This window comes from Tiliqua scincoides, chromosome 2 (genome assembly GCF_035046505.1).
Source record: "Tiliqua scincoides isolate rTilSci1 chromosome 2, rTilSci1.hap2, whole genome shotgun sequence".
In the NCBI taxonomy this organism is placed as follows: domain Eukaryota; kingdom Metazoa; phylum Chordata; class Lepidosauria; order Squamata; family Scincidae; genus Tiliqua; species Tiliqua scincoides.
The window spans coordinates 253,787,802-253,814,391 of NC_089822.1; the positions used below are offsets into that span (position 1 = coordinate 253,787,802).

At 46.8% G+C, this 26,590-nt stretch overlaps 1 protein-coding gene across 3 annotated transcripts; it reads left to right on the forward strand.

Annotated features, from left to right (window-relative positions):
* The first annotated feature begins 7,483 nt into the window (after positions 1-7,483).
* CCHCR1 (coiled-coil alpha-helical rod protein 1) lies at positions 7,484-24,187 on the forward strand. 3 transcript variants are annotated; one of them, XM_066616291.1, is made up of 18 exons: positions 7,484-7,562; positions 10,708-10,794; positions 11,449-11,641; positions 12,071-12,581; positions 12,769-12,911; positions 13,004-13,124; positions 13,249-13,359; positions 14,472-14,621; positions 14,952-15,062; positions 15,363-15,469; positions 16,276-16,388; positions 17,892-17,970; positions 18,457-18,587; positions 19,043-19,252; positions 20,450-20,551; positions 21,013-21,164; positions 21,245-21,356; positions 22,243-24,187. In XM_066616291.1, the coding sequence occupies exons 2-18, from the start codon at positions 10,725-10,727 to the stop codon at positions 22,350-22,352; spliced, it is 2,526 nt and encodes an 841-aa protein (XP_066472388.1). In that variant the 5' UTR covers positions 7,484-7,562; positions 10,708-10,724; the 3' UTR covers positions 22,353-24,187. The 3 variants fall into 3 exon arrangements, with proteins under 3 accessions (XP_066472388.1, XP_066472389.1, XP_066472390.1); XM_066616292.1 differs by lacking the exon at positions 22,243-24,187 and adding an exon at positions 21,804-21,950; XM_066616293.1 differs by lacking the exons at positions 12,769-12,911; positions 13,004-13,124; positions 13,249-13,359.
* The last annotated feature ends 2,403 nt before the right edge of the window (positions 24,188-26,590 follow it).

Consider the following 26,590-nt stretch of genomic DNA (forward strand, 5'->3'; position numbering starts at 1 on the left):
CTCAGTTTCTTTACAAACATCTTGTCCTTTGCTGAGTGTCTCCACAGCCTTGACCAAGGTATGTGATGTTTCCTTCGACGATGCCATAGAGTACAATCTGGGAAAATAGTGACATTTTGCTTGGTAAGGATGATCAGAAAAATGGGCCTGTCAAATGGCCCGCCCCCGGAGCCATTTCTATGGTCCGCCCCCGGAGGTTAATGGATCCTGAAGGCTTCCTGAGGGCCCTGGGGGACTTTCCCACTGAAGACTGGCGCCTCATCTGTGTCCCTGGTCGACCTCTGGAATGGGGAAATGTCCAGGGCCATGGATGAGATTGCTCCGGAGCGACCTCTGCCACGCCGCAGACTCGGAGCGGCTCCTTGGTTTACTGAGGAGCTGCGAATGATGAAGCGACAGGGCAGGCGTCTAGAGCGACGGTGGCAGAAAACTCGTGATGAATCCGATCGGACACGGAGTAGAGCTCATTATAGAGCCTACTCCGTGGCGGTGGTAGCAGCGAAGAGATCGTTCTTCTCTGCTACCATTGCGTCTGCTGATAGCCATCCGGCAGAGCTGTTCCATGTGGTGCGGGGCCTCCTTCATCAGGCTCCTTTGGTAGTCCAGGAGGAATACACGGTCAGCTGCTGTGACGTGTTTGCCCAACACTTTGCAGATAAAATCGATCATATTCGTCGCGACTTGGATGCCACATTGACAATGTCTGAGGATGTCCCCTTGGCAACTGCTTGTCCAGTATTGTGGGATTCTTTTCAGCTTGTGCAGCCTGAGGATGTGGACAGACTCCTTTGGAGTGTGAGGCCGTCTGCCTGCCTGTTTGACCCTTGCCCAGCTTGGCTGATTAGAGCGGCCCGGGGGGGACTGGCTGAGTGGACGGGGAGGGTGGTCAACTCTTCTTTGATGGAGGGGACGTTGCTGCTCGCCTTGAAGCGGGCGGTGGTTCGCCCCCTCCTGAAGAAGCCCTCCCTGGATTCCACTGTGTTGAATAACTATCGGCCAGTCTCCAACATCCTGTTTCTGGGCAAGGTAATTGAGCGGGTGGTGGTGGCCCAACTCCAGAGGGTCTTGGATGAAGCGGATTATCTGGATCCTTTTCAATCTGGTTTCAGACCGGGCTTTGGGACGGAAACCGCCTTGGTCGCCTTGGTGGATGACCTACGCCGGGGACTGGACAGGGGGAGTGCGTCCCTATTGGTCCTGCTGGACCTCTCGGCGGCTTTCGATACCATCGACCATGGTATCCTTCTGGGCCGATTGGCCAAGTTGGGAGTTGGAGGCACTGTTTTGCAGTGGTTCCGCTCCTACTTGGAGGGTCGGTCCCAGATGGTGGTGCTGGGGGATGCCTGTTCGACACCCTGGCCCTTGAGGTGCGGGGTGCTGCAGGGTTCAATTCTGTCCCCCATGCTATTTAATATCTACATGAAACCGCTGGGAGAGGTCATCCGGGAGTTTGGAGTGAGGTGTCATCAATATGCGGAAAGGAGCTCTATCTCTCCTTTCCTCCAGACTCCAGAGTGGCGGTTGAGGGCCTGGAGCGCTGTCTGGAAGCAGTGAGGATCTGGATGGGGGCTAACAAGCTGAAATTAAATCCGGATAAGACAGAGGCTCTCCTGGTTCGGAAATCCTCGATGCAGGTGCTGGACTATCGACTTGCTCTGAATGGGGTTGCACTCCCTCTGAAGGAGCAGGTTCGCAGCTTGGGGGTCCTCCTGGACTCGCAGCTGCTCCTGGATTCCCAGGTGGCGGCTGTGGCTAGGGGGGCCTTTGCTCAGCTTCGGCTGGTGCACCAGCTGCGACCGTACTTGGATCGTGCAGACCTGGCCACGGTGATCCATGCCACGGTGACATCAAGGTTAGATTACTGTAATGCGCTCTATGTGGGGCTGCCCCTGAAGATGGTTCGGAAACTACAATTAGTACAGAATGCGGTGGCCCGTGTGGTCACCGGAGCCAGGCGGTTTGACTCTGTCAGTCCGCTTCTCCGGGGGCTACATTGGCTGCCCATTCGTTTCCGGGCCCAATTCAAGGTGCTGGTTTTGACCTTTAAAGCCCTATACTGCTCTGGGCCAGGATATCTTAGAGACCGCCTACTCCTGTACAATCCGGCTTGCCCTCTCAGGTCATCAGAGAAGGCCTTTTTGCAAGTGCCGCCACCCAAGGAGGTCCGGGGGGCGGCTGCAAGAAATAGGGCCTTCTGGGTAGTGGCACCAACATTATGGAACTCCCTTCCCCTTGACTTGAGAATGGCTCCCTCTCTTGAGAGTTTTCGGCGAGGCCTGAAAACACTGTTGTTTAAACAAGCCTTCTGATTTCTGGCCTTCTTAACATTTTTATACATCTTTTAGTTTTTTACAGGCTTGATTCCTCGGTGACTTGCTCTTTTATTCTGTCTTTTAATCTGACTACTGTTTTTATGGCCTCTGTAATGTGTTTTTAAATGTTTTTATCTGCTATGTATTAATGTTTTTTAAAATCTGTTTTTTTAATATGTTGTTAGCCGCCCTGGGTCCCGTTAGGGAGAAGGGCGGGATAAAAATAAAGTTTTATTATTATTATTATTATTATTAAATGCCATGTTTTGACTTACATACACTACAATCCTAGACGTGTCTACTCAGAAGTAAGTCCCATTATGTTCAGTGAGGCTTATTTCCAGGAAAGTGTGCATAGGATTGTAGCCCAAGTCTTGCTGCTCTAACCAACAATCTTGAAGCTGTCAGCCTGAATCACAAAGGGGAAGTTTACCTAGATAAGCATAAATCAAATTCAGCCATGTCATAAGAACATAAGAACAGCCCCACTGGATCAGGCCATAGGCCCATCTAGTCCAGCTTCCTGTACCTCACAGTGGCTCACCAAATGCCCCAGGGAGCACACCAGATAACAAGAGACCTCATCCTGGTGCCCTCCCTTGCATCTGGCATTCAGACAAAGCCTATTTCTAAAATCAGGAGGTTGCACATACACATCATGGCTTGTAACCCATAATGGATTTTTCCTCCAGAAACTTGTCCAATCCCCTTTTAAAGGCGTCCAGGCCAGATGCCATCACCACATGCTGTGGCAAGGAGTTCCACAGACCAACCACATGCTGAGTAAAGAAATATTTTCTTTTGTCTGTCCTAACTCTCCCAACACTCAATTTTACTGGATGTCCCCTAGTTCTGGTGTTAGAGTGTAAAGAGCATCTCTCTATCCACTCTGTCCATCCCCTGCATAATTTTGTATGTCTCAATCATGTCCCCCTTCAGGCGCCTCTTTTCTAGGCTGAAGAGGCCCAAACACTGTAGCCTTTCCTCATAAGGAAGGTGCCCCAGCCCCGTAATCATCTTAGTCGCTCTCTTTTGCACCTTTTCCATTTCCACTATGTCTTTTTTGAGATGCAGTGACCAGAACTGGACACAATACTTCAGGTGTGGCCTTACCATTGCTTTGTACAACAGCATTATAATATTAGCTATTTTGTTCTCAATACCTTTTCTAATGATCCCAAGCATAGAATTGGCCTTCTTCACTGCCACTGCACATTGGGTCGACACTTTCATCGACCTGTCCACCACCACCCCAAGATCTCTCTCCTGATCTGTCACAGACAGCTCAGAACCCATCAGCCTATATGTGAAGTTTTGATTTTTTGCTCCAATGTGCATGACTTTACACTTACTGACATTGAAGCACATCTGCCATTTTGCTGCCCATTCTGCCAGTCTGGAGAGATCCTTCTGGAGCTCCTCACAATCACTTCTGGTTTTCACCACTCAGAAAAGTTTGGTGTCATCTGCAAACTTAGCAACCTCACTGCTCAACCCTGTCTCCAGGTCATTTATGAAGAGGTTGAAAAGCACCGGTCCCAGGACAGATCCTTGGGGCACACCGCTTTTCACCTCTCTCCATTGTGAAAATTGCCCATTGACACCCACTCTCTTTTTCCTGGTCTTCAACCAGTTCTCAAGCCATGAGAGGACCTGTCCTCTAATTCCCTGACTGTGGAGTTTTTTTAGTAGCCTTTGGTGATGTCCTTTATTATCCTCCAAGTGTGGACATAAGCATAAGCAGAACCCAATGACAAATATCAGGCAAGCACAAACCTCTGAATTCAATGTTGTTCAAGTGCTTTTAAAACTGTACTTAATGTTATCATTATTATAAATATGATAGTGCTTTCAAAAATGGTATTAAAAATATGAGTGAACCAGAAAACTGGCATCATGAATTACATGGACAACTATGAATTTGAGGTTCGTAGACACCCTGCCTTCCTTATAGGAAGCAGCAGGTCAGCAATTTCTTCTGCCCAGGCTCCACCAGCCAAAACAGATGTATGTTGACTTTCTGACTGGCCAACTACATTCTCCTCAAGCTTATCTTCAATATTTATGGATAGTGATTCATATAAATCAGTGGTTCTCACACATTTAGCACTGGGACCCACCTTTTAGAATGAGAATCTGTAAGGATCCAGGGGAAGTGGTATCATGACCCACTGGCATCGCTAGGGGAGTGCAGGGGGTGCAGAACGCACCGGGTGATGCACCGGAGGAGGGGTGACGTGCCCTGGGGGGAGGATGCGCTAAAATTGTGGCATTATGAGCTAGCCCATCATGCCATACACCGTTGGATGTGGAATATCCAGCGGAATGCAATGCAAAAAACAGAATTGAAATAGCTCCTTTCCTTCAAAAGCTATGGCCAAAAAACCAGAAAGAAAAATGCAAGGATCCCTATGGAAAGTGAAAGTGAGACGTATCGTGCGTTTACTCGCAAGTAGACGAACTTGCCATAGTCTGTTGGAAAGGGCAGACTGGGTTTTCAGAAATGGGAGGAAGATGTCAAGTTGAGCAGAATATATGCTTTTAAACATTCTCTGCAGTCTCTTGATCTGGCTTCTGCTCTTAGCTTGCTGAGTCAAACCTACTGTTTAATGGAGGAGGTGATAGGATCAAGCAAGCCAGAGGCAAATATTACAACATAATTTGCCATCCTGGCTTTTATCATTCATCAAGACTGAGAGGGTCTGATTGCTTTTGGGATTAGAGAAACACACAAGCAGCTAATCAACTGTGGCTGTTAATAATAAACTGTGTTTGTTGGGAAAGGGCAGAGGAACTACGTAACTATTACACAGAGTCAGATTGAAAGATATTTTAGTTCTTGCTTAACATCCATCCCCTCCAAAAGATTAAAAGGACTTAGGGCACAGACCTAACCAGGTCTACTCATAAGAACATAAGAACAGCCCCACTGGATCAGGCCATAGGCCCATCTAGTCCAGTTTCCTGTATCTCACAGCGGCCCACCAAATGCCCCAGGGAGCACACCAGATAACAAGAGACCTCATTCTGGTGCCCTCCCTTGCATCTGGCATTCTAACATAGCCCATTTCTAAAATCAGGAGGTTGCACATACACATCATGGCTTGTAACCTGTAATGGATTTTTCCTCCAGAAACTTGTCCAATCCCCTTTTAAAGGCATCCAGGCCAGATGCCATCACCACATCCTGTGGCAAAGAGTTCCACAGACCAACCACATGCTGAGTAAAGAAATATTTTCTTTTGTCTGTTCTAACTCTCCCAACACTCAATTTTAGCGGATGTCCCCTGGTTCTGGTGTTATGTGAGAGTGTAAAGAGCATCTCTCTATCCACTCTGTCCATCCCCTGCATAATTTTGTATGTCTCAATCATGTCCCCCCTCAGGCGCCTCTTTTCTAGGCTGAAGAGGCCCAAACACCGTAGCCTTTCCTCATAAGGAAGGTGCCCCAGCCCAGTAATCATCTTAGGTTGCAATCCTAACTACACTTTCCTAAGAGTAAGCCACATTAAACAAAATAAGACTTACTTCTGAGTAGACCTGGTTAGGATTCTGCCCTTATTTGCTCTATTTTGCACCTTTTCCATTTCCACTATGTCCTTTTTGAGATGTAGTGACCAGGACACAATACTCCAGGTGTGACCTTATCATCAATTTGTACAACAGCATTATAATATTAGCTGTTTTGTTCTCAATACCTTTTCTAATGATCCCAAGCATAGAATTGGCCTTCTTCACTGCCACCACACATTGGGTCGACACTTTCATCACCTGTCCACCTGTCCATATATAATGTCCGTGGGTTCTCCCGCATCCATATGCATGTTGACCTTTTCAAAGAATTCTGAAACGTTTGTGAGGCAAGACTTACCCTTACAGAAGCCATGCTGATTCTCCCTCAGCAAGGCTTGTTCATCTATGTGTTTTGAGAGTCTATCTTTGATGAGGCATTCCACCATCTTACCTGGTATAGATGTTAGGCTGACCGGCCTATAGTTTCCCTGGTCTTTCCCTTTTTAAAGATTGGTATGACATTTGCTATCCTCCAATCCTCTGGCACCGTGGCTGTTTTGAGGGACAAGTTGCATATTTTATGGTGACTTATTGATCTTTAATTTATCAATGAGGTCTGAAACATCTTCTCTTTCAACCTCTATCTGACTTAATTCCTCGGTCAGGAGGGGCTGTTCAGGCAGCGGTATCTGCCCGAGGTCTTCTGCCGTGAAGATATATGCAAAGAACTCCCCCAGAGAGAACCTGGAAGTGACTGCCTTACATGTTGCAATCTCTCTGGTGTGGCGTAGCTAGATGAGGTGCAAAGCACCAGTAGAGGATTTGCCATTACCTGAATGGGGCAAATGCCCTGGGCATAGAGCCCACGTCGTGGTCCATGAAGAAGCCTTAGTGAGGCTCCAGATGCAGTCAGAAGCTGTGCTTCTGTGTTTGTGTTTGCCAGAAGTACAGTTTAAGAGTACGGGGACGCCTCCAATGGCTTCCCCGCTTCATTCTGGAGTTGCACAATGCTGTTTCGTTGTGGTGAGTGGGGGGGGGGGGTGTGGATTCGTGCATAGGAGGGCCAAGGCATCTCAAGGGGGGTACCATTGAGCACCTTTGCCCCAGGTGCGGGGCTGGGGATGTCCGCCACTGCAAAGCACTAAGTTTTGCACGTGCCTGTTCAAGCGGTCTCTCCCCTTTAGAGCCATTCTGGGCAGTGGGAGCAAAATGGAGTTGTCCGCCTGGAAGAGCTGCGAAGGGGAGTGGCCCCTTGCATGCCACGGTGAGGCTCCCTGCAAAACATAGTGCTTTGCACCCCCTCTAGTTACGCCACTGGGCAGGTGCCACCCTAGTTGCACCTCTGGAAAGGAACACACCACAAGCCAAGGGATGAACAGTCAATTGCAACACTCAACCAGCTGCTGAGACCAAATGCAGGCAGGGGATTCCCCCACGCACAGGCAGAGCCCAGCCCTGCTTGCAACATCTGGTGCAGAAACAGGTCACGTGCTTTGGAACGTTCCTCCAAGCACCCTGCGCTGCAGACTGAGCCCTGAGCCAACTCTTTTTCCGATTGGCTCATTGATCCAACTACTTTCGCTTCAGTGCCTTTGCCACGCCCATCCCACACCTTGCCTCGTTCCTATTGGTCAGAGCGCGCGGGGGGCGCGGCGGGTGTTTTTTCGGTGCGGCGTCCTCTTCAGCGAGCTCTGCTGTCGAGTTGTGCGCGTGCGTCGTCGTGGCTGCTTGATGGAAAGTTAGTGACCGTTGCTAGAGGTTTGAGCGCGAGGGGGGTAGTAACGGTTCTGCGGTGACCGTTGGGGGGCCAAGCGGTCCCCAGCGGTCATGAGCAGAGGGGGGAGGGGAGTCTGGAGAGCAGATGGTGAAGGGAAAGGGGGTTCCAGTGGTCAGCCAATAGGAAAGTGAGGCTGTAGGGAGCAGCCACTAGGGAAGTGAAGCTGGGGGTTTGCTTGGGTTGCCAACTTACTGGCCCTGGCAGGGGTCCTGTGCCTTGAAGTGAGAGAAGACAACGTTGAGTAGGGGAGAGTTCTCCCCAAAGTGTCACTGAGAAATGTTCATTGCTCAGCTGCTATGCCATGGAGATGTGACAGGCATAGGAGCTAAGGGGGAAGGGAGCCTGGCAGCCACAGGAATCAGTGTGGAACGAGGAGTCCTTTAGCCAGCGTGTCATTGCTTTACACAGCGTGTCATTAGTCTGTGGAACTCCTTGCCACAGGATTTGGTGATGGGGACTGGACAGATATCTGGAGGAAAACTCCATCACAGGTTGCAAGCCATGATGGATGCGGCGCCCCAAGAGGTGGGGCATTCATTAAAATTGAGTGGCTTCCCTAGTGGCTTCACTTCCCCCGTACTCTGTTGAGAGGATTAGACCAGACAAAGGAAAATATTTCTTTGCCCAGCATGTCATTAGTCTGTGGAACTCCTTGCCACAGAATGTGGTGATGGCAAGTGGCCTGGATGCCTTTAAAAGGGTATTGGACAAATTTCTGGAGGAAAAGGCCATCACGGGTTACAAGCCCTGATGGGTATGTGCAACCCCCTGATTTTAGAAGTAGCCTACTTCAGAATGCCAGATGCAGGGGAGGGCACCAGGATGCAGTTCTCTTGTGGTCTTGTGTGCTCCTTGAGGCATCTGGGAGATACAGGAGGCTGGACTAGACAGGCCTTTGGCCTGAGCCAACAGTGCTCTTATGTTCATAGTGGGAAACGATGGACAAAAGTGAATGGCAAATGAGAGAAGCTGTTGTTGTAGGGCAGAGAGAGAGCAGTGTTTCTCAACCAGTAGTATGGGTACCACCAGTGGTGCTTGAGGGGATGTCTGGTGATAACAAACAGTGGTAGGAGGCTTTCAGCAGAGCTTGAAAAGTACACTTCTTTTCTGTACTCAAAAAAGCCATCCTGTCCACCCTGACCCTCTTACTGGTGTTTATCACATCACATCTGGCAATGATGTCATCGCCAGTTACCTCCAGTGGTACTCTGAGTAGGTGGACCCTGTGAAGTGGTACAGTGGAGGACAAACATTAAGAAACACTAAGACAGAGGATTGCCCAGTACTTGGGAGATAAATTGCTGAGCATTGCCCTCCCTTGCATCTGGCATTCTGACATAGCCCATTTCTAAAATCAGGAGGTTGTACATGCACATCATGGCTTGTAACCTGTAATGGATTTTTCCTCCAGAAACTTGTCCAATCCCCTTTTAAAGGCATCCAGGCCAGATGCCATCACCACATCCTGTGGCAAAGAGTTCCACAGACCAACCACATGCTGAGAAAAGAAATATTTTCTTTTGTCTGTTCTAACTCACCCAGCACTCAATTTTAGCGGATGTCCCCTGGTTCTGGTGTTATGTGAGAGTGTAAAGAGCATCTCCCTATCCACTCTGTCCATCCCCTGCATAATTTTGTATGTCTCAATCATGTCCCCCTTCAGGCGCCTCTTTTCTAGGCTGAAGAGGCCCAAATGCTGTAGCCTTTCCTCATAAGGAAGGTGCCCCAACCCCGTAATCATCTTAGTCATTCTCTTTTATAAATACTGTTGTTACATTCTCTATAAATACTGTTGTTGTTGTTGTTTTGCACCTTTTCCATTTCCACTATGTCTTTTTTGAGATGTGGCGACCAGAACTGGACACAATACTCCAGGTGTGGCCTTACCATTGATTTGTACAACGGCATTATAATGTTAGCTGTTTTGTTCTCAATACCTTTTCTAATTATCCCAATCTTAGAATCGGCCTTCTTTACTGTCGCCGCACATTGCTTGTCTGGAAGTCAAAAATCTAACAATACATTTGACATTTTCCTGTTCCAAAGAATGGGAATGTTTTGGGGATTAGCCTACAGAGGGTTCTAGAGTCCCGGGATAACAGAACATGAATGGGGTATAGAACTGTGGGTCGGGACCCACTAAGTGGGTTGTGAGCCAATTGGGTGCCCATTCATTTCTTTTAATAGATTAAATTGATGCTACTATGGTATGTGACTGCATTTTGGGAAATGTGATAGATCTGTACTTTTCACAGACTGCTATGTCTATCCTTTTAACAAGGATAGTTAACGGGCTTCCTCCTGGCTAAGTGTGGATAGACTTGCAGCCTTTGGGATGTTTGGGGAATTTTTTAAAAACAGATCAGCAACTGCTTGGTGGTGGGTTCTTCTTTATTTAATGTTTAAACTTATACTTATTTAATACTTTAAATTTATATACTTAATTCAGTTTTGTCATATGAGGAGTGTTAAAAATTTCCTGCTTAATGATGTCACGATTGATCATGACATCACTTCCAGGGTAATGACATCACTTCCTGTGGGTCCCCACAGATTGTCATTCTAAAAAGTGGGTCGTGGTGCTAAAAAGTTTGAGAACCATTGGTCTAGAGAGTACTCCTGAAGTAACCAAAAATGGTGTGGGCGTGGGCGTGCTTATGTATGTGTGCGCATGTGTGAATCTGCTTTATTTCAGTTGGAAATTTTTATTATCTACAGTAGTTTTCAACAAGTCTTATGTTTCACTTTTCAGATGCTATTATATACTGACTTACTGACATTGAATTGCATTGTTTTGGGTCTCTGAGGGAGACTTTTTCATATTTTCATAGTAGCCCTGATATTTTAAAATGATAATGCATATTTGACTGTGGCTGCAATCCTGACCAACATTCCAGCACCGACATAAGGGCAATGCATCTCCAAGGTAAGGGAACAAACATTGCCTTACCTTAAGGAGGCCTCCATTACTGCCCCCCAACTTCAGGATGCAGCACACGCCCCACAGGCAGGGCTATGCCAATGCTGGAAAGTTGGTTAGGATTGCACCCTATATTTGGTAGAACTACAGAATTCTTTCTACCTTTTTTATTTTTTTATTTTTAAGGGCCATGACTTGGAATCATGAACAGAAGGAAAAATTCAGGCAAACAGCTGGACCCACCTGCTGCCTTCAGAACCCCCAGGCCTACTGGTAAAAAACCAAACTTATCTCATTCCCGTGTACACTGATTTTTTCATATTTATTGCCTGCCTGAAGGCCAAAGGCATGTTGAATAAATATTAAAATTAATTCACATTCTTCAAAGGTCTTCAGTTTAGTTTATAGTCTAAGAAAGTAGATAACACGAAAGGAAGGGGAAATGTTGGTAGCTGGGGGAAGGGTAGTTCTACAGATTGACCTATAGCTAGCTATGTTGAAAGTGTGCCTGGCAGAACCCTTCTACCTACAAGGAAAGTTGATGTAAGAGGAAGATGTGTTATTTGTCATAGTGAAGATGCATTCCAAAGATACTTTTATTGCAACTCTCTTGGTGGTCTTGAGTTCAGGTGATGTTGCCCAGAGACAGTTTGCCATAATGTAAGAGAAAATCTTGCTCTTCAGGACTCCAACCAGGATGAGATTCAGGCAGTCATTTGAATTGGAAGGAAAGCCTGCAAACTCTTCATGCAGACCAGCAATTTTCAGTCTTTTTCATCTCATTGCCCACTGACAAGGTGCTAAAATTTTGTCTCCTGTTTCAGGTTGTTTCTTCCTGGTGAAAGATTTTCCATTCTCCATGTTTCTGGTACTTACCTAAAACATGGAGTTTCAGTATCTCACCGCTGTCTGTTGTTTGTTCCCTAGGTCCAGATGGGTTGATCCCACCTTCACATTTCCAGAGCCGGTCAGCCCCACCACCATCAGTGCCTTGGAGCACAACATCGCTTCCAAACTGGGAAGCAGCTGAACTCAGACGTGAAAACCAGCTTTTAAAGGATGAACTCCAGAGATGGACTGCAAAGGGAGAGAAGACAGAAGAAATGGGAAACAGGACCAGGTGAATGGGCTTGTATCTCGTTCATTGATCCATGATCCATTTTGGTTAGAATAAGTCAGTACATAAATAAATAAAAGAGTGATATGCAACCTGAGTTTTTTATTCTCAGTTGAAAGCTACTGTCTTGCGAAGGTGGAATTTAATGAGAGACCTACTCTTTTCCCATATTTCTATGATGGTCCTCTGTTTTGCCTTGGGGTTAATGTCCTGACTAGTCTTTAAGGTGCCACAAGACCTTTTGGTGTGTTTGCTGCCACAGGTTTCCATGGCTACTGCTGTGAATGTTGGTACTGTTGATGTGGCTCTTTGGTCAGTGACCTTTTGCGAAGAAGCACATTGGAGACCATTGTTTGTACTCTTGATCTAGTCAGTCTTAAGATGCCTCCTGAAGGAAGGAGAACTTCATAATGTGTTTCTCGTATTTTGTAGGTCACTGGACAGAGAAGCTGAACCTGCCAGCTTGCGTCACACCCTGGCTATGTCCCAACAAGCTGAGATCATCTCCCACCAGCTCCATGAGATCCAGCGACTGGAGGCTGAACTTGCTGCCCTGCACGTAACCTCAGCTCAGCAAGCGGCAATGGTCGCCAGTCGAGAGAACAGCCTTGCCCATCTTCAGGGAGAGCTGGCAGATCTTGGAAGGCGGAGTCAGGCAGAAGCGGCTGCCTTGAAAGCAGAGCTGGAGGAAGTCAGGAGAAGCAGCAAATTAGAAACAGAGGCAGTAAGAGAAAAGCTAGAGGAGCTTAAGAGGCAAAGTTGTTTGGAAGTAGACTTCTTGAGGGAGGAGCTTGAGTCAACCAAGGAAAGGCATGGCCGTGAAATTGAACTGGCTCGGGAAGAGCTGCAGGATGTGCTCAAAGAGAGAGAAGCTGATCGGAAGAGGCAGGAGGAGAGGGCTGAGGAGCACCTGCAGTCAGTGCTCAAGGAGCACCAGGCAGAGGTAAATGCTGAAAGGCAAGCATTCTGGGAGATGACATTCTTTAGATGGGGTCCTGAGAAAATAGCTTACCAGAGAATCTCTGGTAGAAAAGATGGGGGCAGGTGGTTCCAGGAGTTCAGAGAGGGGGCAGTGTATAGGAACAAGTGAAACTGAATGTCAGGTCTGAGACGTTCTTCCCATCCCACAGTTGTCCAGGCTTTCTGTAGCCAATGGGGCTGAAGTTGCCTCTCTGAAGCATCAGCTGTGTGCACTCCAACAGGATCTGGAAGCTCAGCATAAAGAAGTTGCCCATCTAAGAGAGAACAGGGATGTTCTCCAGAACCAACTGCGGTATGATCCATTCTTCCTGGCTCCTCTTTCCCCAAAAGCAGGCTGGTCTTATCTTCAGGCTGTATCAAAGGCAACCTCTTTCCCTTCTCCAGTGCTGCCGAAGTTGAACTAGCTTCCCAGAGTGCTTTGCTGCAGCAACTGAAGACATACATTGGGGAGCAGGAGTCAAAACAACCCAGTTCTGAGCGGGAACATTTGATCAGTAGAGTGCAGGTGAGGCTTGGCAAGGGTGCACACACTTGAGCAGCATAGCTCCTTCTCTTCTTCATGAATTTATGGGTATACAGCAGTTATCAGCCTTTTCTGTAGAAAGCAACAACTTCCTTTCCTATTTCAGGAACTGGAAGAGGAGAAGGATGCCCTGAAAATAACAGTTGAACTTCTGCAAGTTCGTCTCACTTCACTCAGCGATATACTGAGTCTTCAGGAGACAGAGCTCAGCAAAAAAGTAATTATGTTTGGACATGTTAGAATCCAGTCCTGCACAATATAAATTAGGTTAGGCAGTAGTGTACTTTCTGGACCACAGAAACAGATAACAAACTAGTAGAGATATTTTATTTGACCTAATAATTGCCCCCACTTCTTGAAAATTGCTGTAAGCTGGTTGAAGGGTGGTGTTCTGTTTGTCTCTCAGGATCTTGTCCTTCTCGTTGTTGAGCATTATTTTATGTGAGTTCTTGATCTGATAATTATAAGGAGTACTTTTTCTGCACTTCCTATGTTGATTGAAAGGGAACTGAATATGACTAGTGAGACATATGTATACCACAAGCATCAACGGGCTTAAAACCGATTTAATCATCTCTGAAGTGAATAAGTTTCACATGAGGAACTGTAGAAATCATTCTCTGATGGGACTCCAGTTCCCTGGATCTCCTGAGTAAAGCTGTGACAATTCAACAGGTTGATGTTATGAGAACTAGAGCAGAGCCCAAGTGCAAACAGCAAAGTCCTGTTCAGCTAATTCCAAATATGTCTTGGGCATCCTGGGAATGAGAGGAAAGGCAGGATAGAAATATTTTAAATAACTCCATGGTAAAGAACATGTGATGAAAGGGGATGGGGAGAGCACTCTGGTAAGTCCCACTCCCACACTGACACATTTGTGAATCCTCATCCCTCCCACTCTAAATCCAAAGTGAAGAATGTCCAAACGGGGTTCAGATGCATTGGTTCATCTGTATTTTGATTCTGTTGCTACAGATTGCAGGAAAGGGCTTGCATGTAAGATGCTCCTGTGTATGGAAACATTTTCCATTTATGAAAAACCTGTCATTATCTCTGACTTGCTAGTTCTCTGTGTGTGGGGATTTACTTTTAATTTTTGTCAGAAGGAGCATTCATTCATGTTAGCCTTCACATTCTGAAGCCATTACAGCCCGGGCACAGGTTTAACACCCCTTCTGTTGCTTGTGAGAATTAGGCCCCAGTATTCCCCCAGATCTCAATAACTGTGGGTTCACTTCTTTGTAGTCTTGCAATATTTTATGGGGCAAATGCATTTTTAGGGAGTACTGAATGCCTGAAATGTAGGCTTCCATGTTTGAATCCTCTCAGGTTCAACTCCAGGATCCTCTTCAGTCTGAGTCCTCTCAGAAGTTTCAGTGCCTGCTGACTCGATGGCGGGAGAAAGTCTTTTCCCTCTTGGTGCAGCTGAAATCACAGGAACTTAGCCACATGGAGTTGATCAACCTGCTTCAGAGAAAGGTATATGCCTAAATTGAAAGAAGTCAGTTGAGTAGATGGAAGCACCGAAAACATTACAACACAAACTCGTGGGGTTTTCTGAAAATAGAATGGGGAATTATGAAGGTAGAGCAGGAAAGTTGGGTGCCTGGATTAGTCAGGTGAGGGATCCTGAATTGGGGCACCCTCAGTTCTCTGGGTGCACAGTGGTGGTGGTGGGGATAGATGTAATAATATTTTGAATTCTCTGTGAAACTGTCCCAGAGAGGGAGAAAGTAATTCCAGACCTCTTTGTGAAGGTCATAAGGCCCATGAGTGAATAAACGGATGGACTTAATTTTCTTTCTGTAGGGAAAAGAGCAAGAAGACGAACTGGAGTGTAGGGAACAAAAGGTTGCACTGTTGCTCCATAACCTTGAGGACAAGACTGCTGAAGTTAATATGGAAAAAGTGAAAAACAAGGTAATCTGTTCTCATAAACCCCTAAATTGGGAGTCCGGGGATATGGAAAAAAGCTTTGTGAGACTAGTTGCATTTGGGTGGAGTGTCTTCCTCTACTCCAATCAGTACACTCATAAGTCCTTCAACTTAACAAGAGGCTAGTCTTTCTTTGCTTAAAGTGGTCTCTGCAGGAGCACAAAGAATCTTTCTCATATGTCAGCTTGATTCTGAAGGGGGTTAGCTGGGCTACTGGAAAGGTGGGAGAAGCTGTCATAATATTCAGGAGGCAGTGTTGCTTGAGAACTTTCTCCTTCCTTGTAGACTCTGCAGGCAGAGGTGTTGCGCTTGAAGGAGCTGGCTCAGAATCTCCAACAGAAAGTAGAGGCTGGTAAAAATGCCCTTCAGGGACTGGGGGGCTTTGTCAACAGGTAATGGCGATGGACCAAGCAGAAAGGGCATGATTCCCTCTGCTCTGCATGCAGTATGACTTCATTTCATTGTTCATCTCTCCTAATTTGTTTCTGCCTTTTCACCATAGCTCTGCCTGCATGCAGAACAGCTTCCCCCCTCCCCTTAAGTTCCTCTCTGCTGTTTCTCCAAACCTATTTTTTCTTGAGCCACTCCAGCCTCCCTTCATGAGCTTGTGCACTGCCATTTGAGTCTCCACTGCTCCTTGTCAATCAACTCCCCGCTACTGTCTGAGTCTTGTCCCTCTGGGCAGAATCAGTCTCACATCAGTGTTCAAATAAATAGCTTATAGCAGGGCTGTAAAATTCAGATGACTGCAAGGCCATGTTCTCTGCTTAGCAGATGTCCTTGGGCTGTGCCCATATCCATTTGTTTTAAAAAAGCATACATTTTAAAAAATCTGCTGTCAGAAGTGCACATCCTGTTATCTATCTTGCCTCAACATTTCTAAGAAATGTTGACTTGCTATAAGGTTGCCTCAAGCCTGAGGTGATTTTTATATTTTATTGCAAATGGGGCCATTCTAGCATTGACTATACTTGTAAGTAGTCCAACCTGTCATTTGTGGCTTACAGGGGTGCTGAGGCCTCCCTACTGGGAGGCCCTGAGAAGGCTTGGGGGCGGGGACTTCACATTTGACATGTCTGACTTGTAGAAACCCTCCTGCTTCCCATTTTTCAGTAGTGTTACTCGTAGTTGATCTTTGTTTAGAAATTTGTTTCTCATTTACAGTTCAGATTGGTATGCTCTGTCTTGTATTCTACAGGCTACACCAGCAGCTGGTAGGACAGGAGGAGACATGGAAGGCAGCCTTGTCACGCCTAATAGGCTTGGGAAACAGAATTGCGTTTGCAGCCAAAAGAGTTGATACCATTCAAGGTGACATTTTGTGTAGTGTTTTTGTACTCTAGCTTGCTGTCCACCCTCCCCCCCTTTGCCCCAATCTTAATGTTCTTACTTGGCATATGTTGTCCTAAAGCAGACCCAGTGTCTTTGATATGATTGGTGAAGATAATTCTGTCCTGCCTTTCTATCCTGCAAGGTAGCCTTATGCACTCCTGTAAGCCACTTTTGGGTTGTGTGATGCATTCTGGGGCAAGGGAGAGGGTTGCTTGACCTGGAAGTGGCTTACAGGAGTGCAGACGGCTGCTCTGCAGTCCTGCAAGTGGCACGATTTGTGGCACAATGGTAGGGAAGGCTATTTTCTTATTGATTTTTGCTTTTAAAAAATGTTTTTAAAAGGCTCTTCAGTATCCAAGGGGGGGGGGAGGACGGGACAGGACTGAACCCCCATGGATTCTGAGGAACTACTGTATAACCAAATCTGTGGTGGTCTCTTAGTTCCTAACAAGGACTCAAGGCGCCCAATGCTGACCTGTCCAGTCATTCTTACTGCTGCCACCAGCCCATAACTTGCTAGGGTCTCACCACAGGGCCTTTGAGGGACTTGGGACATTGGAGTAACCTGACACCTGCCACATTTTAGAGTTGGATTAAAATAGACATAATATAACTCCTCAGATGAAACTGGCTTTATTTACACTTCCGTAGTAATCTTTCTCTCAAGTAGCTCAGCAGCACAGTTCAGCTCCAACTCCCTACACTGAAGGCTAGGAGCCTCACCTTATATACATTTTGGGGCTGCTTAGCTCCTCCACCTTTTTAGTTGACCATTTGAGAAGAGATTTTCAACCAAACTGCCCTTCCTGCACTTGTTTAACTGTGAGCAAAGTGAGGCATCTCTAACAGAGTTTCCACCTTCAGGTAGCTACAATTCCTAGGAGTCTTTGAAAAAAGTCAAGGTATAGATGTGTCTAAATCTCCACAGTCTCTCATTGGCCTCTGTTCCCCCTTGTGTCACTGCAAACACTATTCCTTGCCAAAGAATGGACAACTTCAGAGCCAGCAGGTTCAACATGTATCATGTACAGTTTGAATGTTTTGCAGAGAAGAAGAAAAAAATTGCATATAACTTGCAATTCATTGGTTTAGGAATGCCCAGGTTCAAATCCCTGCTCAGCCATGAAGCTCTCTGAGAGACTGGGACAAGTAAACTCTCAACCTAATCTACCCCACAGGTTTTGGGTAGTATGGTGTGGGATAGGCGGTATGATCTTTCATTAGGTGCTGTACCCTGCATTCTGTGCTGCAACAGGTGCAGGCATCCAGGGTGGTTGCACACACAACTTTTTGTGTGCACTGAAACTTTACATCTTGGGCTTGGTAAGAGCTGGTGGGAATCTGTGTAAACTGCCAGCTCCTAAAATGTATTGTGCTTTTACTGGATTAGATTATTCCTTGTGAAGTTCTTTTGGTGGTAATTTTTTTTTAAGTGCACCTAGAATTCTTCTTGTTGGACAACTTGTCCATCTCGGCTTGTAGGTCTGGTATGCCAAAAAGTGGCACTTGCTAAGCTCCAGCAAGAGGAGAAATCCACCCCTGCTATATTGGACCAGGAGGGGTAAGTCTAAAACCCTAAGCCCAAAACAAGCTGGAAGGCAGGACTGTTGAGGAGTTAGAAGCTTATACAGAATTTCTTCCTTAATGGGCAAAATAGCTTACTGTGATTTTTGCATTCTAAACAGGAATTGAATTTGAAAGGTAAGGGAAAGCCCAAGCAGTTTGGTGTTTGTGAGCTTATGTCTACATTCAGTTTGTTCTCTGGGCAGCTCTGGCTACAGTTAAAAATTCTCCTAAAAGGGAGTTCAGTTTAGCTGAGAGAGGGGGTGAATGCTGATTTGGGGAAATTGTGCTTGTGTCTTGTAGTAGAAGTCCTAGTAGTAGAAGACCTAGACAGAAGTCCTAGGTATGAGTGCAACCCAGTCACCAAATGCATTCCTTTTAGCCTGGTCCAAAAAATTGTGGTGTGTTGTAAAACTGCAATTGAAATACAGAGCTTGTTCAATCACTACAAGATTTGCTATTTCTGTGGCTGCTTCTTCCCCAGGATTCATCCACCTTATGAAAACCTGCAAGCTGAGCTAGAAATGTTGCATGAAGAACGGGACTGGCTCTCGATGGAGCTTAAACGTGGGGCACAGCTCATAGAGAAGAAGGTGGCTGAAGTGAAAGAGTCAGGTGACTAACTGGGACTTGATTTCCGTCGAGGTGGTGAACCGGTGTCTGCAGTACCTTAGCCCTCAGAGAAGTCATGGCTCCTCTATGTTAAAAATTTCCGTCTGCATAGAATAATTTTCCCTGACCTAGTTTTCTACTTCAGCCCCCTTCCTAATGTACCCAGTCTTCTGTATACAGAGATTGCTTTTTTATATAGATGAACATTTATTATGTGAGTTGCAACATCCACAATTGGAAGTACTGTGGCCCAGACACAGATTTACAACCTTTAAACTTGGAACATGGCCTTGTTTTCATTGAGGCCACTGGGAAATTGGGTGGGAAACTCCAGCTTTTTCATAGCTGTTGGGAGGTGGGGACAACTGAGGGTGGGGAATTGGAGGGATACTAATTTATGTGCTGCCCTGTGCTCCCAATGGCCCCGATATATTGACAATCCCCTTTCTCTTCTGCAGCGGAGTCTGAGCTCAAGGAAATGAGGGAAATAATACAAAGTCTGCAAGAGGTCCTGGAGAGTAAGACTGTGATGGAACAAGCACTGAGGCAACAGCAGGAGGCCATGGAGAAGCAGCTGGAGACAGCTCAGGGTGACTTACAGAGGAGCGAGGAGACTGTACAGAGTTTGAGGCAGGAGCTTGGACAATTAAGAGAGGAATATGAAAAAGGTGAGATAATGGCTCACTTGGTTACTCTTCATAGTGAATCATTATTTCACTGTAGGGGCTTTGCAAGAGAGATGTTCTCGTGTCTTCCTTCCCACCACCAAAAAGAAAAAATATTTACTGAGGTGCACTATCAGAGCAGTTAAGACAGCATATTCTGCCAATTTTCCTAGATGTCCCCTGGTTCTGGTGTTGTGCAAGAAGGAAAAGAACTTCCCTCTATTCATCAAATGCACAATTCATCTGTCTCAATCGCATTCCCTGTCAGGCACCAGACTGAAGAGCCCCAAATGCTGTAACCTTCCTTTGTAAGGGAGATGCCCCAGCCCCTCCCTAATAATTTTGGTCACTCTTTTTCACCTTTTCTAGTTCCACTATATCCTTTTTGAGATGTGACCAAAACTGGACACAATATTCCAGATGTGGCCTTAACATCAATTTTGTACAGTGGTACAATATTGGCCATTTTATTCTTGATCCGTTTTAATTATCACAGTCATGGAATTGGCCACAGCAACTGCGCACTGGGTCAACACTTTCATCAAACTGTCCACCAGCATGCTAAGGTCTTTCTCTTGATCTGTCAGCTCAAAACCCATCAGCTTACATTTGAAATTATATTTTCTTGCCCCAGTGTGCATCCCTTTACACTTATTTACATTGGAGTGCATCTGCCATTTCGCTGCCCTGTCCCCTAGTTTGGAGAGATCCATCCAGAGCTCTCCACAGTCCATTCTAGATTTCACAACCCAAAAAAAGTTTAATGTCTTCCATGAGCTTGTCCACTTTGCTGCTTCTCCCCAACATCAGGTCATTTACAAACAAACTGAAAAGCACCAGTCCTTGGAGCACAAATATGGAATGCTGTGGATCTTAATGAGATCCACATACGCTTAGGAATGACAAATGTGAGGCTCTGACAAGTTATGAGGAAGGAGAACTGACAGAGGATCAATGCACCTTAAGGGGAGGCACAAGAAGTGAGATTGTGTGTGTGTGTGTGTGTGTGTGTGTGTGTGTGTGTGTGTGTGTGTGTGTGTGTGTGTGTGTGTGTGTGTGTGTGTGTGTGTGTGTGTGTGTGTGTGTGTGTGTGTGTGTGTGTGTTCACTGATATAATACTGTAATGAGCAGATGTGGGGAATTGTATATTGGTTAGGATGGAGCGTCCTTTCCTTCATCATTACTAATACCTTCTTACAGCCATGCAAGAGAAGGTGACTGAAGTTGAAACAAAGCTACACAGGGATCTGTCAAAAATGGAAAAAAGCCTCAGTGAGGCACAAAGGGAGCACACCAAGGCAGGTGAGTGGCAAGTCACCTGAAAAAGAGAGAAGTCATGAGGACTGACCCACGACACTTTAGTGTCTTGAGGAAAAAATTCCAATAGAGCCTTTTGTGGTGAACTATAACAGACCATTTTGCCCCAGAATCTGCTTTCTGAGACATCTGTCTGGTTCTTCCTAATGACAGGATCAATCTTGAGGGCTGTGGCATGGTGGTAGGTCATATTCTACATATGCAGAAATTCAAGTTTGGTCCTTGGCATTTCCAATTTAAAGCATCTTGGGTCATAGTGCTGAAAAGACCACTGTCAGAGCTCCTGGGGAGTTTCAGTCAGGCAGAGTAGATGGCCCAGCAGTGGATGTAGTACCAATGGCCTGACCTGAAAGAAGGCAGGCCTGTTGTGGTCTGTTGTGTTGCAGTCTAAGCCTCAGATTTGCCTCTTACCCAGCTCTGACCCATCCTGCTGTGTTGCTCTGCAGTGGTTGCCCTACGCCAGACTGAGCGACAGGCAGCAAGAGACAAAGCTCACTGTGAGGAGCTGGCTAAGCTGCAGGAATCCGCCATGCAACAGGAGACAGCACGGCTTGAAGGACGTCTGAGGGAACTTGAGAGGGACAAGAATCTCTTGATGGTTTGTTAAACTGTGTGTGGATATGGTGCTGTCCCCTTTTGTTACATGCATCAGTCTAAGTCTCTCTTCTTTTTGCACAGGCTACCTTGAGACAGGAAGGGCTGTTGTCCCAGTATCGGCAGAATCGACTGGCAGCAATCCAGGCTCCAGTAGAGTCAAGTGAGAAAGCAGACACTAAGCCACCATCTAAAGGTATTCAATCCTTCTCCCAGAACCTCCTGTTGCTACTGAATTAGGCATTCACTTTAGCTTCCCTCCTCACACTTACTAATTGATAAGTATGCTCTCTCTCTCTTTCTTTCTCAAGTTCTTACCATTACTGCATGTTAGTATTGTCTTTCTCAGATTAGTGGGTATTTATTACATTGATATACCCCTTTTTTACCAAAGCACTCAAGGTGGTTCACAATTTAAAGTAATGGTTTATAAAGAGATATGATTCAAAAGAAATGAGAAGGGAAGAGCAAAATGAGCATGTTGAGCAGATTTTTTCATACTATTACATAATGACCAGGTGGTATAGTCCCTACAGGTGGCTGCTCTGAGTGAAAGGGGACCTTCCTTTCTTGCAAGGCTCCCAGATGGAATGTTCTGGTACACAGTGTAATTAGTCTGTGGAACATTCTTATGTTCTTACAGTTCTGAGATGAGAGGAGCCAAAATGAAACCACCTCCAGTAATGCCTCTGGGATGCCACATTCCTTATTTCTTTTCTGTCTACCTTCCAAACCTACCATTTTCAAGAAGGCATGGTCCCACTGTCCTCATCTCCATATCAGTCTATAACTAAGTGTAAGTAAAATAATTTTCCCCTGTATCCACTTCTTGTTGCCTGCTTTGGGTCTCTCTTTGATTGTGAGCCTTCAGAACTAGGCCCTGTGTTTTGTGGTTATCTTATTCTGTAAAGCACCATGTACATGGATGGTGCTATATAGGCAATGCCACCAGTTGGTCTCAGGATTGGGAGTCTTTACTCTTGACCCAAACAGCTTCAGGCTGAGGACCCTCTACTTCATTTACATGTTCCTGTGCTCCCCCTCAGTCTGATCCCTTACAGGCTTCTCTTCTTCTTCCATAGAGTCCCTTCTTTCTGTGCTGGATGACCTACAGGTTCTGAGTGCTGCTATCTTGGGAGAAGAGGAAGAAGAAAAGCCAGACAAAGATGGAGGCACCAGTGTTGATACTTAAGGGCACTTCTCATTGTTAGGAGGGGAAAATCTTTTTGTAAATTTTTTTTTTAATATACCCACAGGCCTTTTATAAGAGGTTTTTTAAAAAAATTTCTTCTTATTATTATTATTAATACAGGTATTTATATACCCCCTTTCTTGGTCGTCAGATTTCTCCTCAGACTTTAATTCAAGGCGGTTTACATAGGCAGGCTGTTCTAAATCCCCGTAGGAAGTTTTACAATTGAAGAAAGGTTCTATCTTTCAAGAACCACAACATTTCAGATGGATCTTTTATTATCGGGTATCACATTCTGGCCTCCAGTTTCCTCCCCCACAGGCTCACAAGCAGCTCCTTCATCTCTCACTTGAAGGGCAGCCAAAGAGCAGGTGGAATAACTCAGCTCAGCTTGTCAGCTGCTTCAAAGTCTCGCCATTCACGGTGCCGGTGGCCTCAAACTGGCGACCTTCGGATGTTAACTTCAGGCAAACGGAGGCTCTACCCTCTAGACCAGACCTCCTGCCCAATCTTATGGAGTCTGTCTTTATCTCTTACACCTTTTTCTTTTCTATGCAGTTTTAATATGAGGGATTAGTTAAAGAGATGTTGGAATAATCTGTATCTGGTTTAATCTGTATCAGGTGGGAAACCTTGGCCTCTGAGTGGCCCGCTTGGAGGCAGACTGTGCAGCATGGCCTTTCCCAGTTTAAAAAGACACTTGCCTAACAAACTGAGGCAAAGAAGGAAGGCCCGGGAGACACACCAGGGACAGACTACATTTTGCTCCCAGTGTGGAAGGGATTGTCACGCCCGAATTGGCCTTTTCAGCCACACTAGACGCTGTTCCACAACCACTTTTCAGAGCGCGATACCATAGTCTTCCGAGACTGAAGGAAGCCAGTGGATGTATCTGGTTTACTTATATAAAGCATTTACAGTTGGGGGGGGGTGATTCCTCCTTTACAGGATGGTCTGGTGGGCTCTAAAGGCCCTATGGGGGAGAAGGAGCCCAGTCAGCTTGTGTTGATCACAGTAGTCCTGGCTTGGCCTCTCCTTTCCAGCTTATTCAGGGCCCAAGCCTATCCAATTTTCCAGTGCCAGTGCAGCTGTGCCAATGGGGCATGCACTGCATCCTTTCATGGGAAGCAGTCACAGAGGTCTCCTGCGTTGCAGTTGCACTGATGCTGGAAAGTTGGATAGGATTGGGCCCTCAGTTGGTTAGATTTCAAGAAGACAGGGGAAAGGGTAAATGAGTTCAGAATTTGTTGTGACTACTGGCAGAATTTGCTCTGTATTATGCTGTCAGGCAGTTCCTATAGAATAGTTGTTGGCAACCTTCAGTCTATGGTATTCAAGACTATGGTATCCTGCTCTGAAAGGTGGTTCTGGAATAGAAAGGTGGTCCTATAAAATATTACTATGAATACAGGTTGAGACTCATTATTCCTGAGGGTTCCCTTCCAAGAACTCAAGTGGATGGCAAAAAAAACACACTATAGCAAATCAATTTAAAAAACAAAGTTTCTTTGCTCCATTGATTTGAAAACAGCCCAGCTAACCTTTTGAAATGCACACAGAGGCAATCAGTCTGCCTCCAGGCGCTTGGGCTTCTCTAGGAGGCAGTGATCCCTCCCTTCACCAGGAGCCCCACAGAGGGGGAAAGAATTGAGGAGGTGATAATAGCTCCCATTTAGCCTTCTTTCATGTGCTGGGGGGGGGGCTGGAGGAGTGAAGCCTGCAGAAAGAATGATTGATGGGTTGTCAGCCCGCTGTCCTCTCTGGCATTATTAAATGACTGTTTTCCTTTAAAGGGCCCTTCTCATCAGCTTTGAGATACAAAAATCTGTGGATACTTAGGTTATACCTGTAATTACTTGTATGACTGTCTCTCAGCAACAGTAAAAAGCAGTTTTTAAAACAGATTTTAAAGGGGTGCATTTTTCTCCTTCTCCAGGGATCAGCACATTCCTTCTCATTTGCAGGGGGGCCATTCATGTTGAGTCAAATCTGTGTATAACAAGGCTGGACTTGTATGTCCATGGTTTGGACCATGATTTGTTCAGTTAAGTCAGAATGCCAGAATGGGTTAAGTCAGAATGCCAGATGTAGGGGAGGGCACCAGGATGAGGTCTCTTGTTATCTGGTGTGCTCCCTGGGGCATTTGGTGGGCCGCTGTGAGATACAGGAAGCTGGACTAGATGGGCCTATGGCCTGATCCAGTGGGGCTGTTCTTATGTTCTTATGTAGTAATGAATGAATTGTTGGTAAAGAATAGCTGCTGGGGAGGGGATGTTTGAAATGCAAATTGACTTGCTATTCTACAGTCCAGGGAAGGTTGTACTATTTTATTAGTTATAGCTACATAACAAATTGACCCATTGAGGCCATTGTCAAGACAACAGACATTAGAGCCAAGCATTGGAACCATCATGTTGTCTGAGGCCTTATTCTTAAATTATGTGATTGTATAGCAGCAGCTAGTAACTGTCAGTGGCATCACTTCTACTGTAGTGAGTTCTTGTGCAAACACTAACCACTCTTAGCCCTTGTGCAATTTTTCAAAGCAGGTTTAGAGCAGCTTGGTTTATGTAGATACACTTTACATAGTGTACTTTTCTGCCAACACTTGTTATTGCACCTTCCCCCCCCCCCCAGTTTTGGGTAATGTATACGGGTTTTCTCAGTCCTCATTTTATCTTTCCACCAGCCTTGGAAGGTAGGTTAGGGTGAGAGCTGGCCAGTTTACTGTCATCACTGAGTGGGGCTTCTGCCCTATAACATGCATATCTACTCAGAAGTAAGTCCTATTACAGTCAGTGGGGCTTACCCCTAGGAAAGTGGGGCTAGGTTTGGGCTTTAAGGCAGTGTAAAGTTTTTGAAGTAATGGTTTTCAAGCTGAGGTTCATGTTAAAGAAACTTGCAGTGTTCCTGTAACGTGTCGTTTTGAAATCAACGCAGAGTGCCTGTGTTGGCCTTGATGATCATTTATTCGGTGTAAATACATTCGAAATGCACAGCACATTGTAGTGCCTGATTAATCCTGCAGAACGAGGGCTCGCTTTCTGGGCTCCGCCCTTCTGCTGGTGCCAGTCAGACTCGGTGACCAAAGGTATCCTATCCGCACTTCCTTGGGAGTAAGCCCCATTGCTGTAATGGGACTTACTTCTGAGTAGGTGCAAATGAATTGTATGTCAAGACGGGACAAGGGTGCGCTCTGTGGAGGGAGACGGGAGGGTTTTCATCCTCGCCCAGAGCGCTGCCCCGGCTCAGCGCGACGCCAGAGGGGGTCTCCTCGAGTGCAGGAGCTCTGCCCACAGCCTCCCGCGAGATCGCGCCACCAGGCCGACACCCGCCCAGCCGCGGCTGTCAGGCGCCCACCAATCAGAGCCTTCGTCCCCCAAGCCCCGCCTCCCCTTCGCGCGCTCGCAGAGGCTGAGCCTCCCTTCCCGCCTGGTCCAATGGCGAAGGAGGCTCCTGTGACAACGGGCCAATGGGGACGCGCGGCCCCGCCCCTTCCCCCTCTCTCCTGCCTGCGCTGGGCTAATCAGCGAGCAGCGCGCGCCGCTCGGAGCCCGGCAGCTGCAGGAGGAGCGGCGGCGGGCAGCGCTGGTTCTCGAATGCGGCTGCCGGGCGCTGCTCCCGGCGAAGAGCGAGTGCGGCGGCTCCAGCCGAGGAGCCCGCGCGGGCTGCCAAGGTGACGGCGCTGCGGGGCCGGGGCGTTCTGGGCTGACCTGGCACGGCGGGGAGTGGTCGGGCTGGAGCTGGGTCGCCGGGCAGGCAGTGGGACCCCAAGGCCAGGCGAGCCCCTCGCTCTCGGTCTGCCTCCGCCCGACCTCCCGGGGGTGGTTCTGGGTCGCAGCGCGCTCTGCGTGCCCTGGAGGGGCGCCTCGAGGCCTGCTCCCAGGTGGCCCCAGGCCCAGCGTGTTATTGGTCTGCGGAACTCCTTGCCACCGGTTGTGGTGATGATGTCCGGCCTGGACGCCTTTAAAAGGGGGTTGGACAGATTAATGGAGCAAAAGTCCATCACAGGTTACAAGCTGTGCATGTAATGTCCGTGGAACTCCTTGCCACAGGAAGTGGTGATGGCACACAAGGATCCAGTTTCTCAGAATGCCAGGCGTGCGCAAGGGCACCAGCATGCAGGTCTCTGGTTGCCTTATATACTGGCAACTGGTGGGCCACTGTGAGATACAGGAAGCTGGACTGGATGGGTCTTTGGCCTGCTTCAGCCAGGTTTTTCTTATGTTCTTAGGGCC

What these genes read in the sequence shown, in the direction of transcription:
- CCHCR1 (XM_066616291.1), top strand. Translation starts at nt 10,725, where the DNA reads ATGAACAGAAGGAAAAATTCAGGCAAACAGCTGGACCCACCTGCTGCC. An exon ending in GAAATGGGAAACAGGACCAG is followed by an intron (nt 11,642 to 12,070) that starts GTGAATGGGCTT and finishes CGTATTTTGTAG; the next exon opens with GTCACTGGACAGAGAAGCTG. An exon ending in AAGAGTTGATACCATTCAAG is followed by an intron (nt 16,389 to 17,891) that starts GTGACATTTTGT and finishes CTCGGCTTGTAG; the next exon opens with GTCTGGTATGCCAAAAAGTG.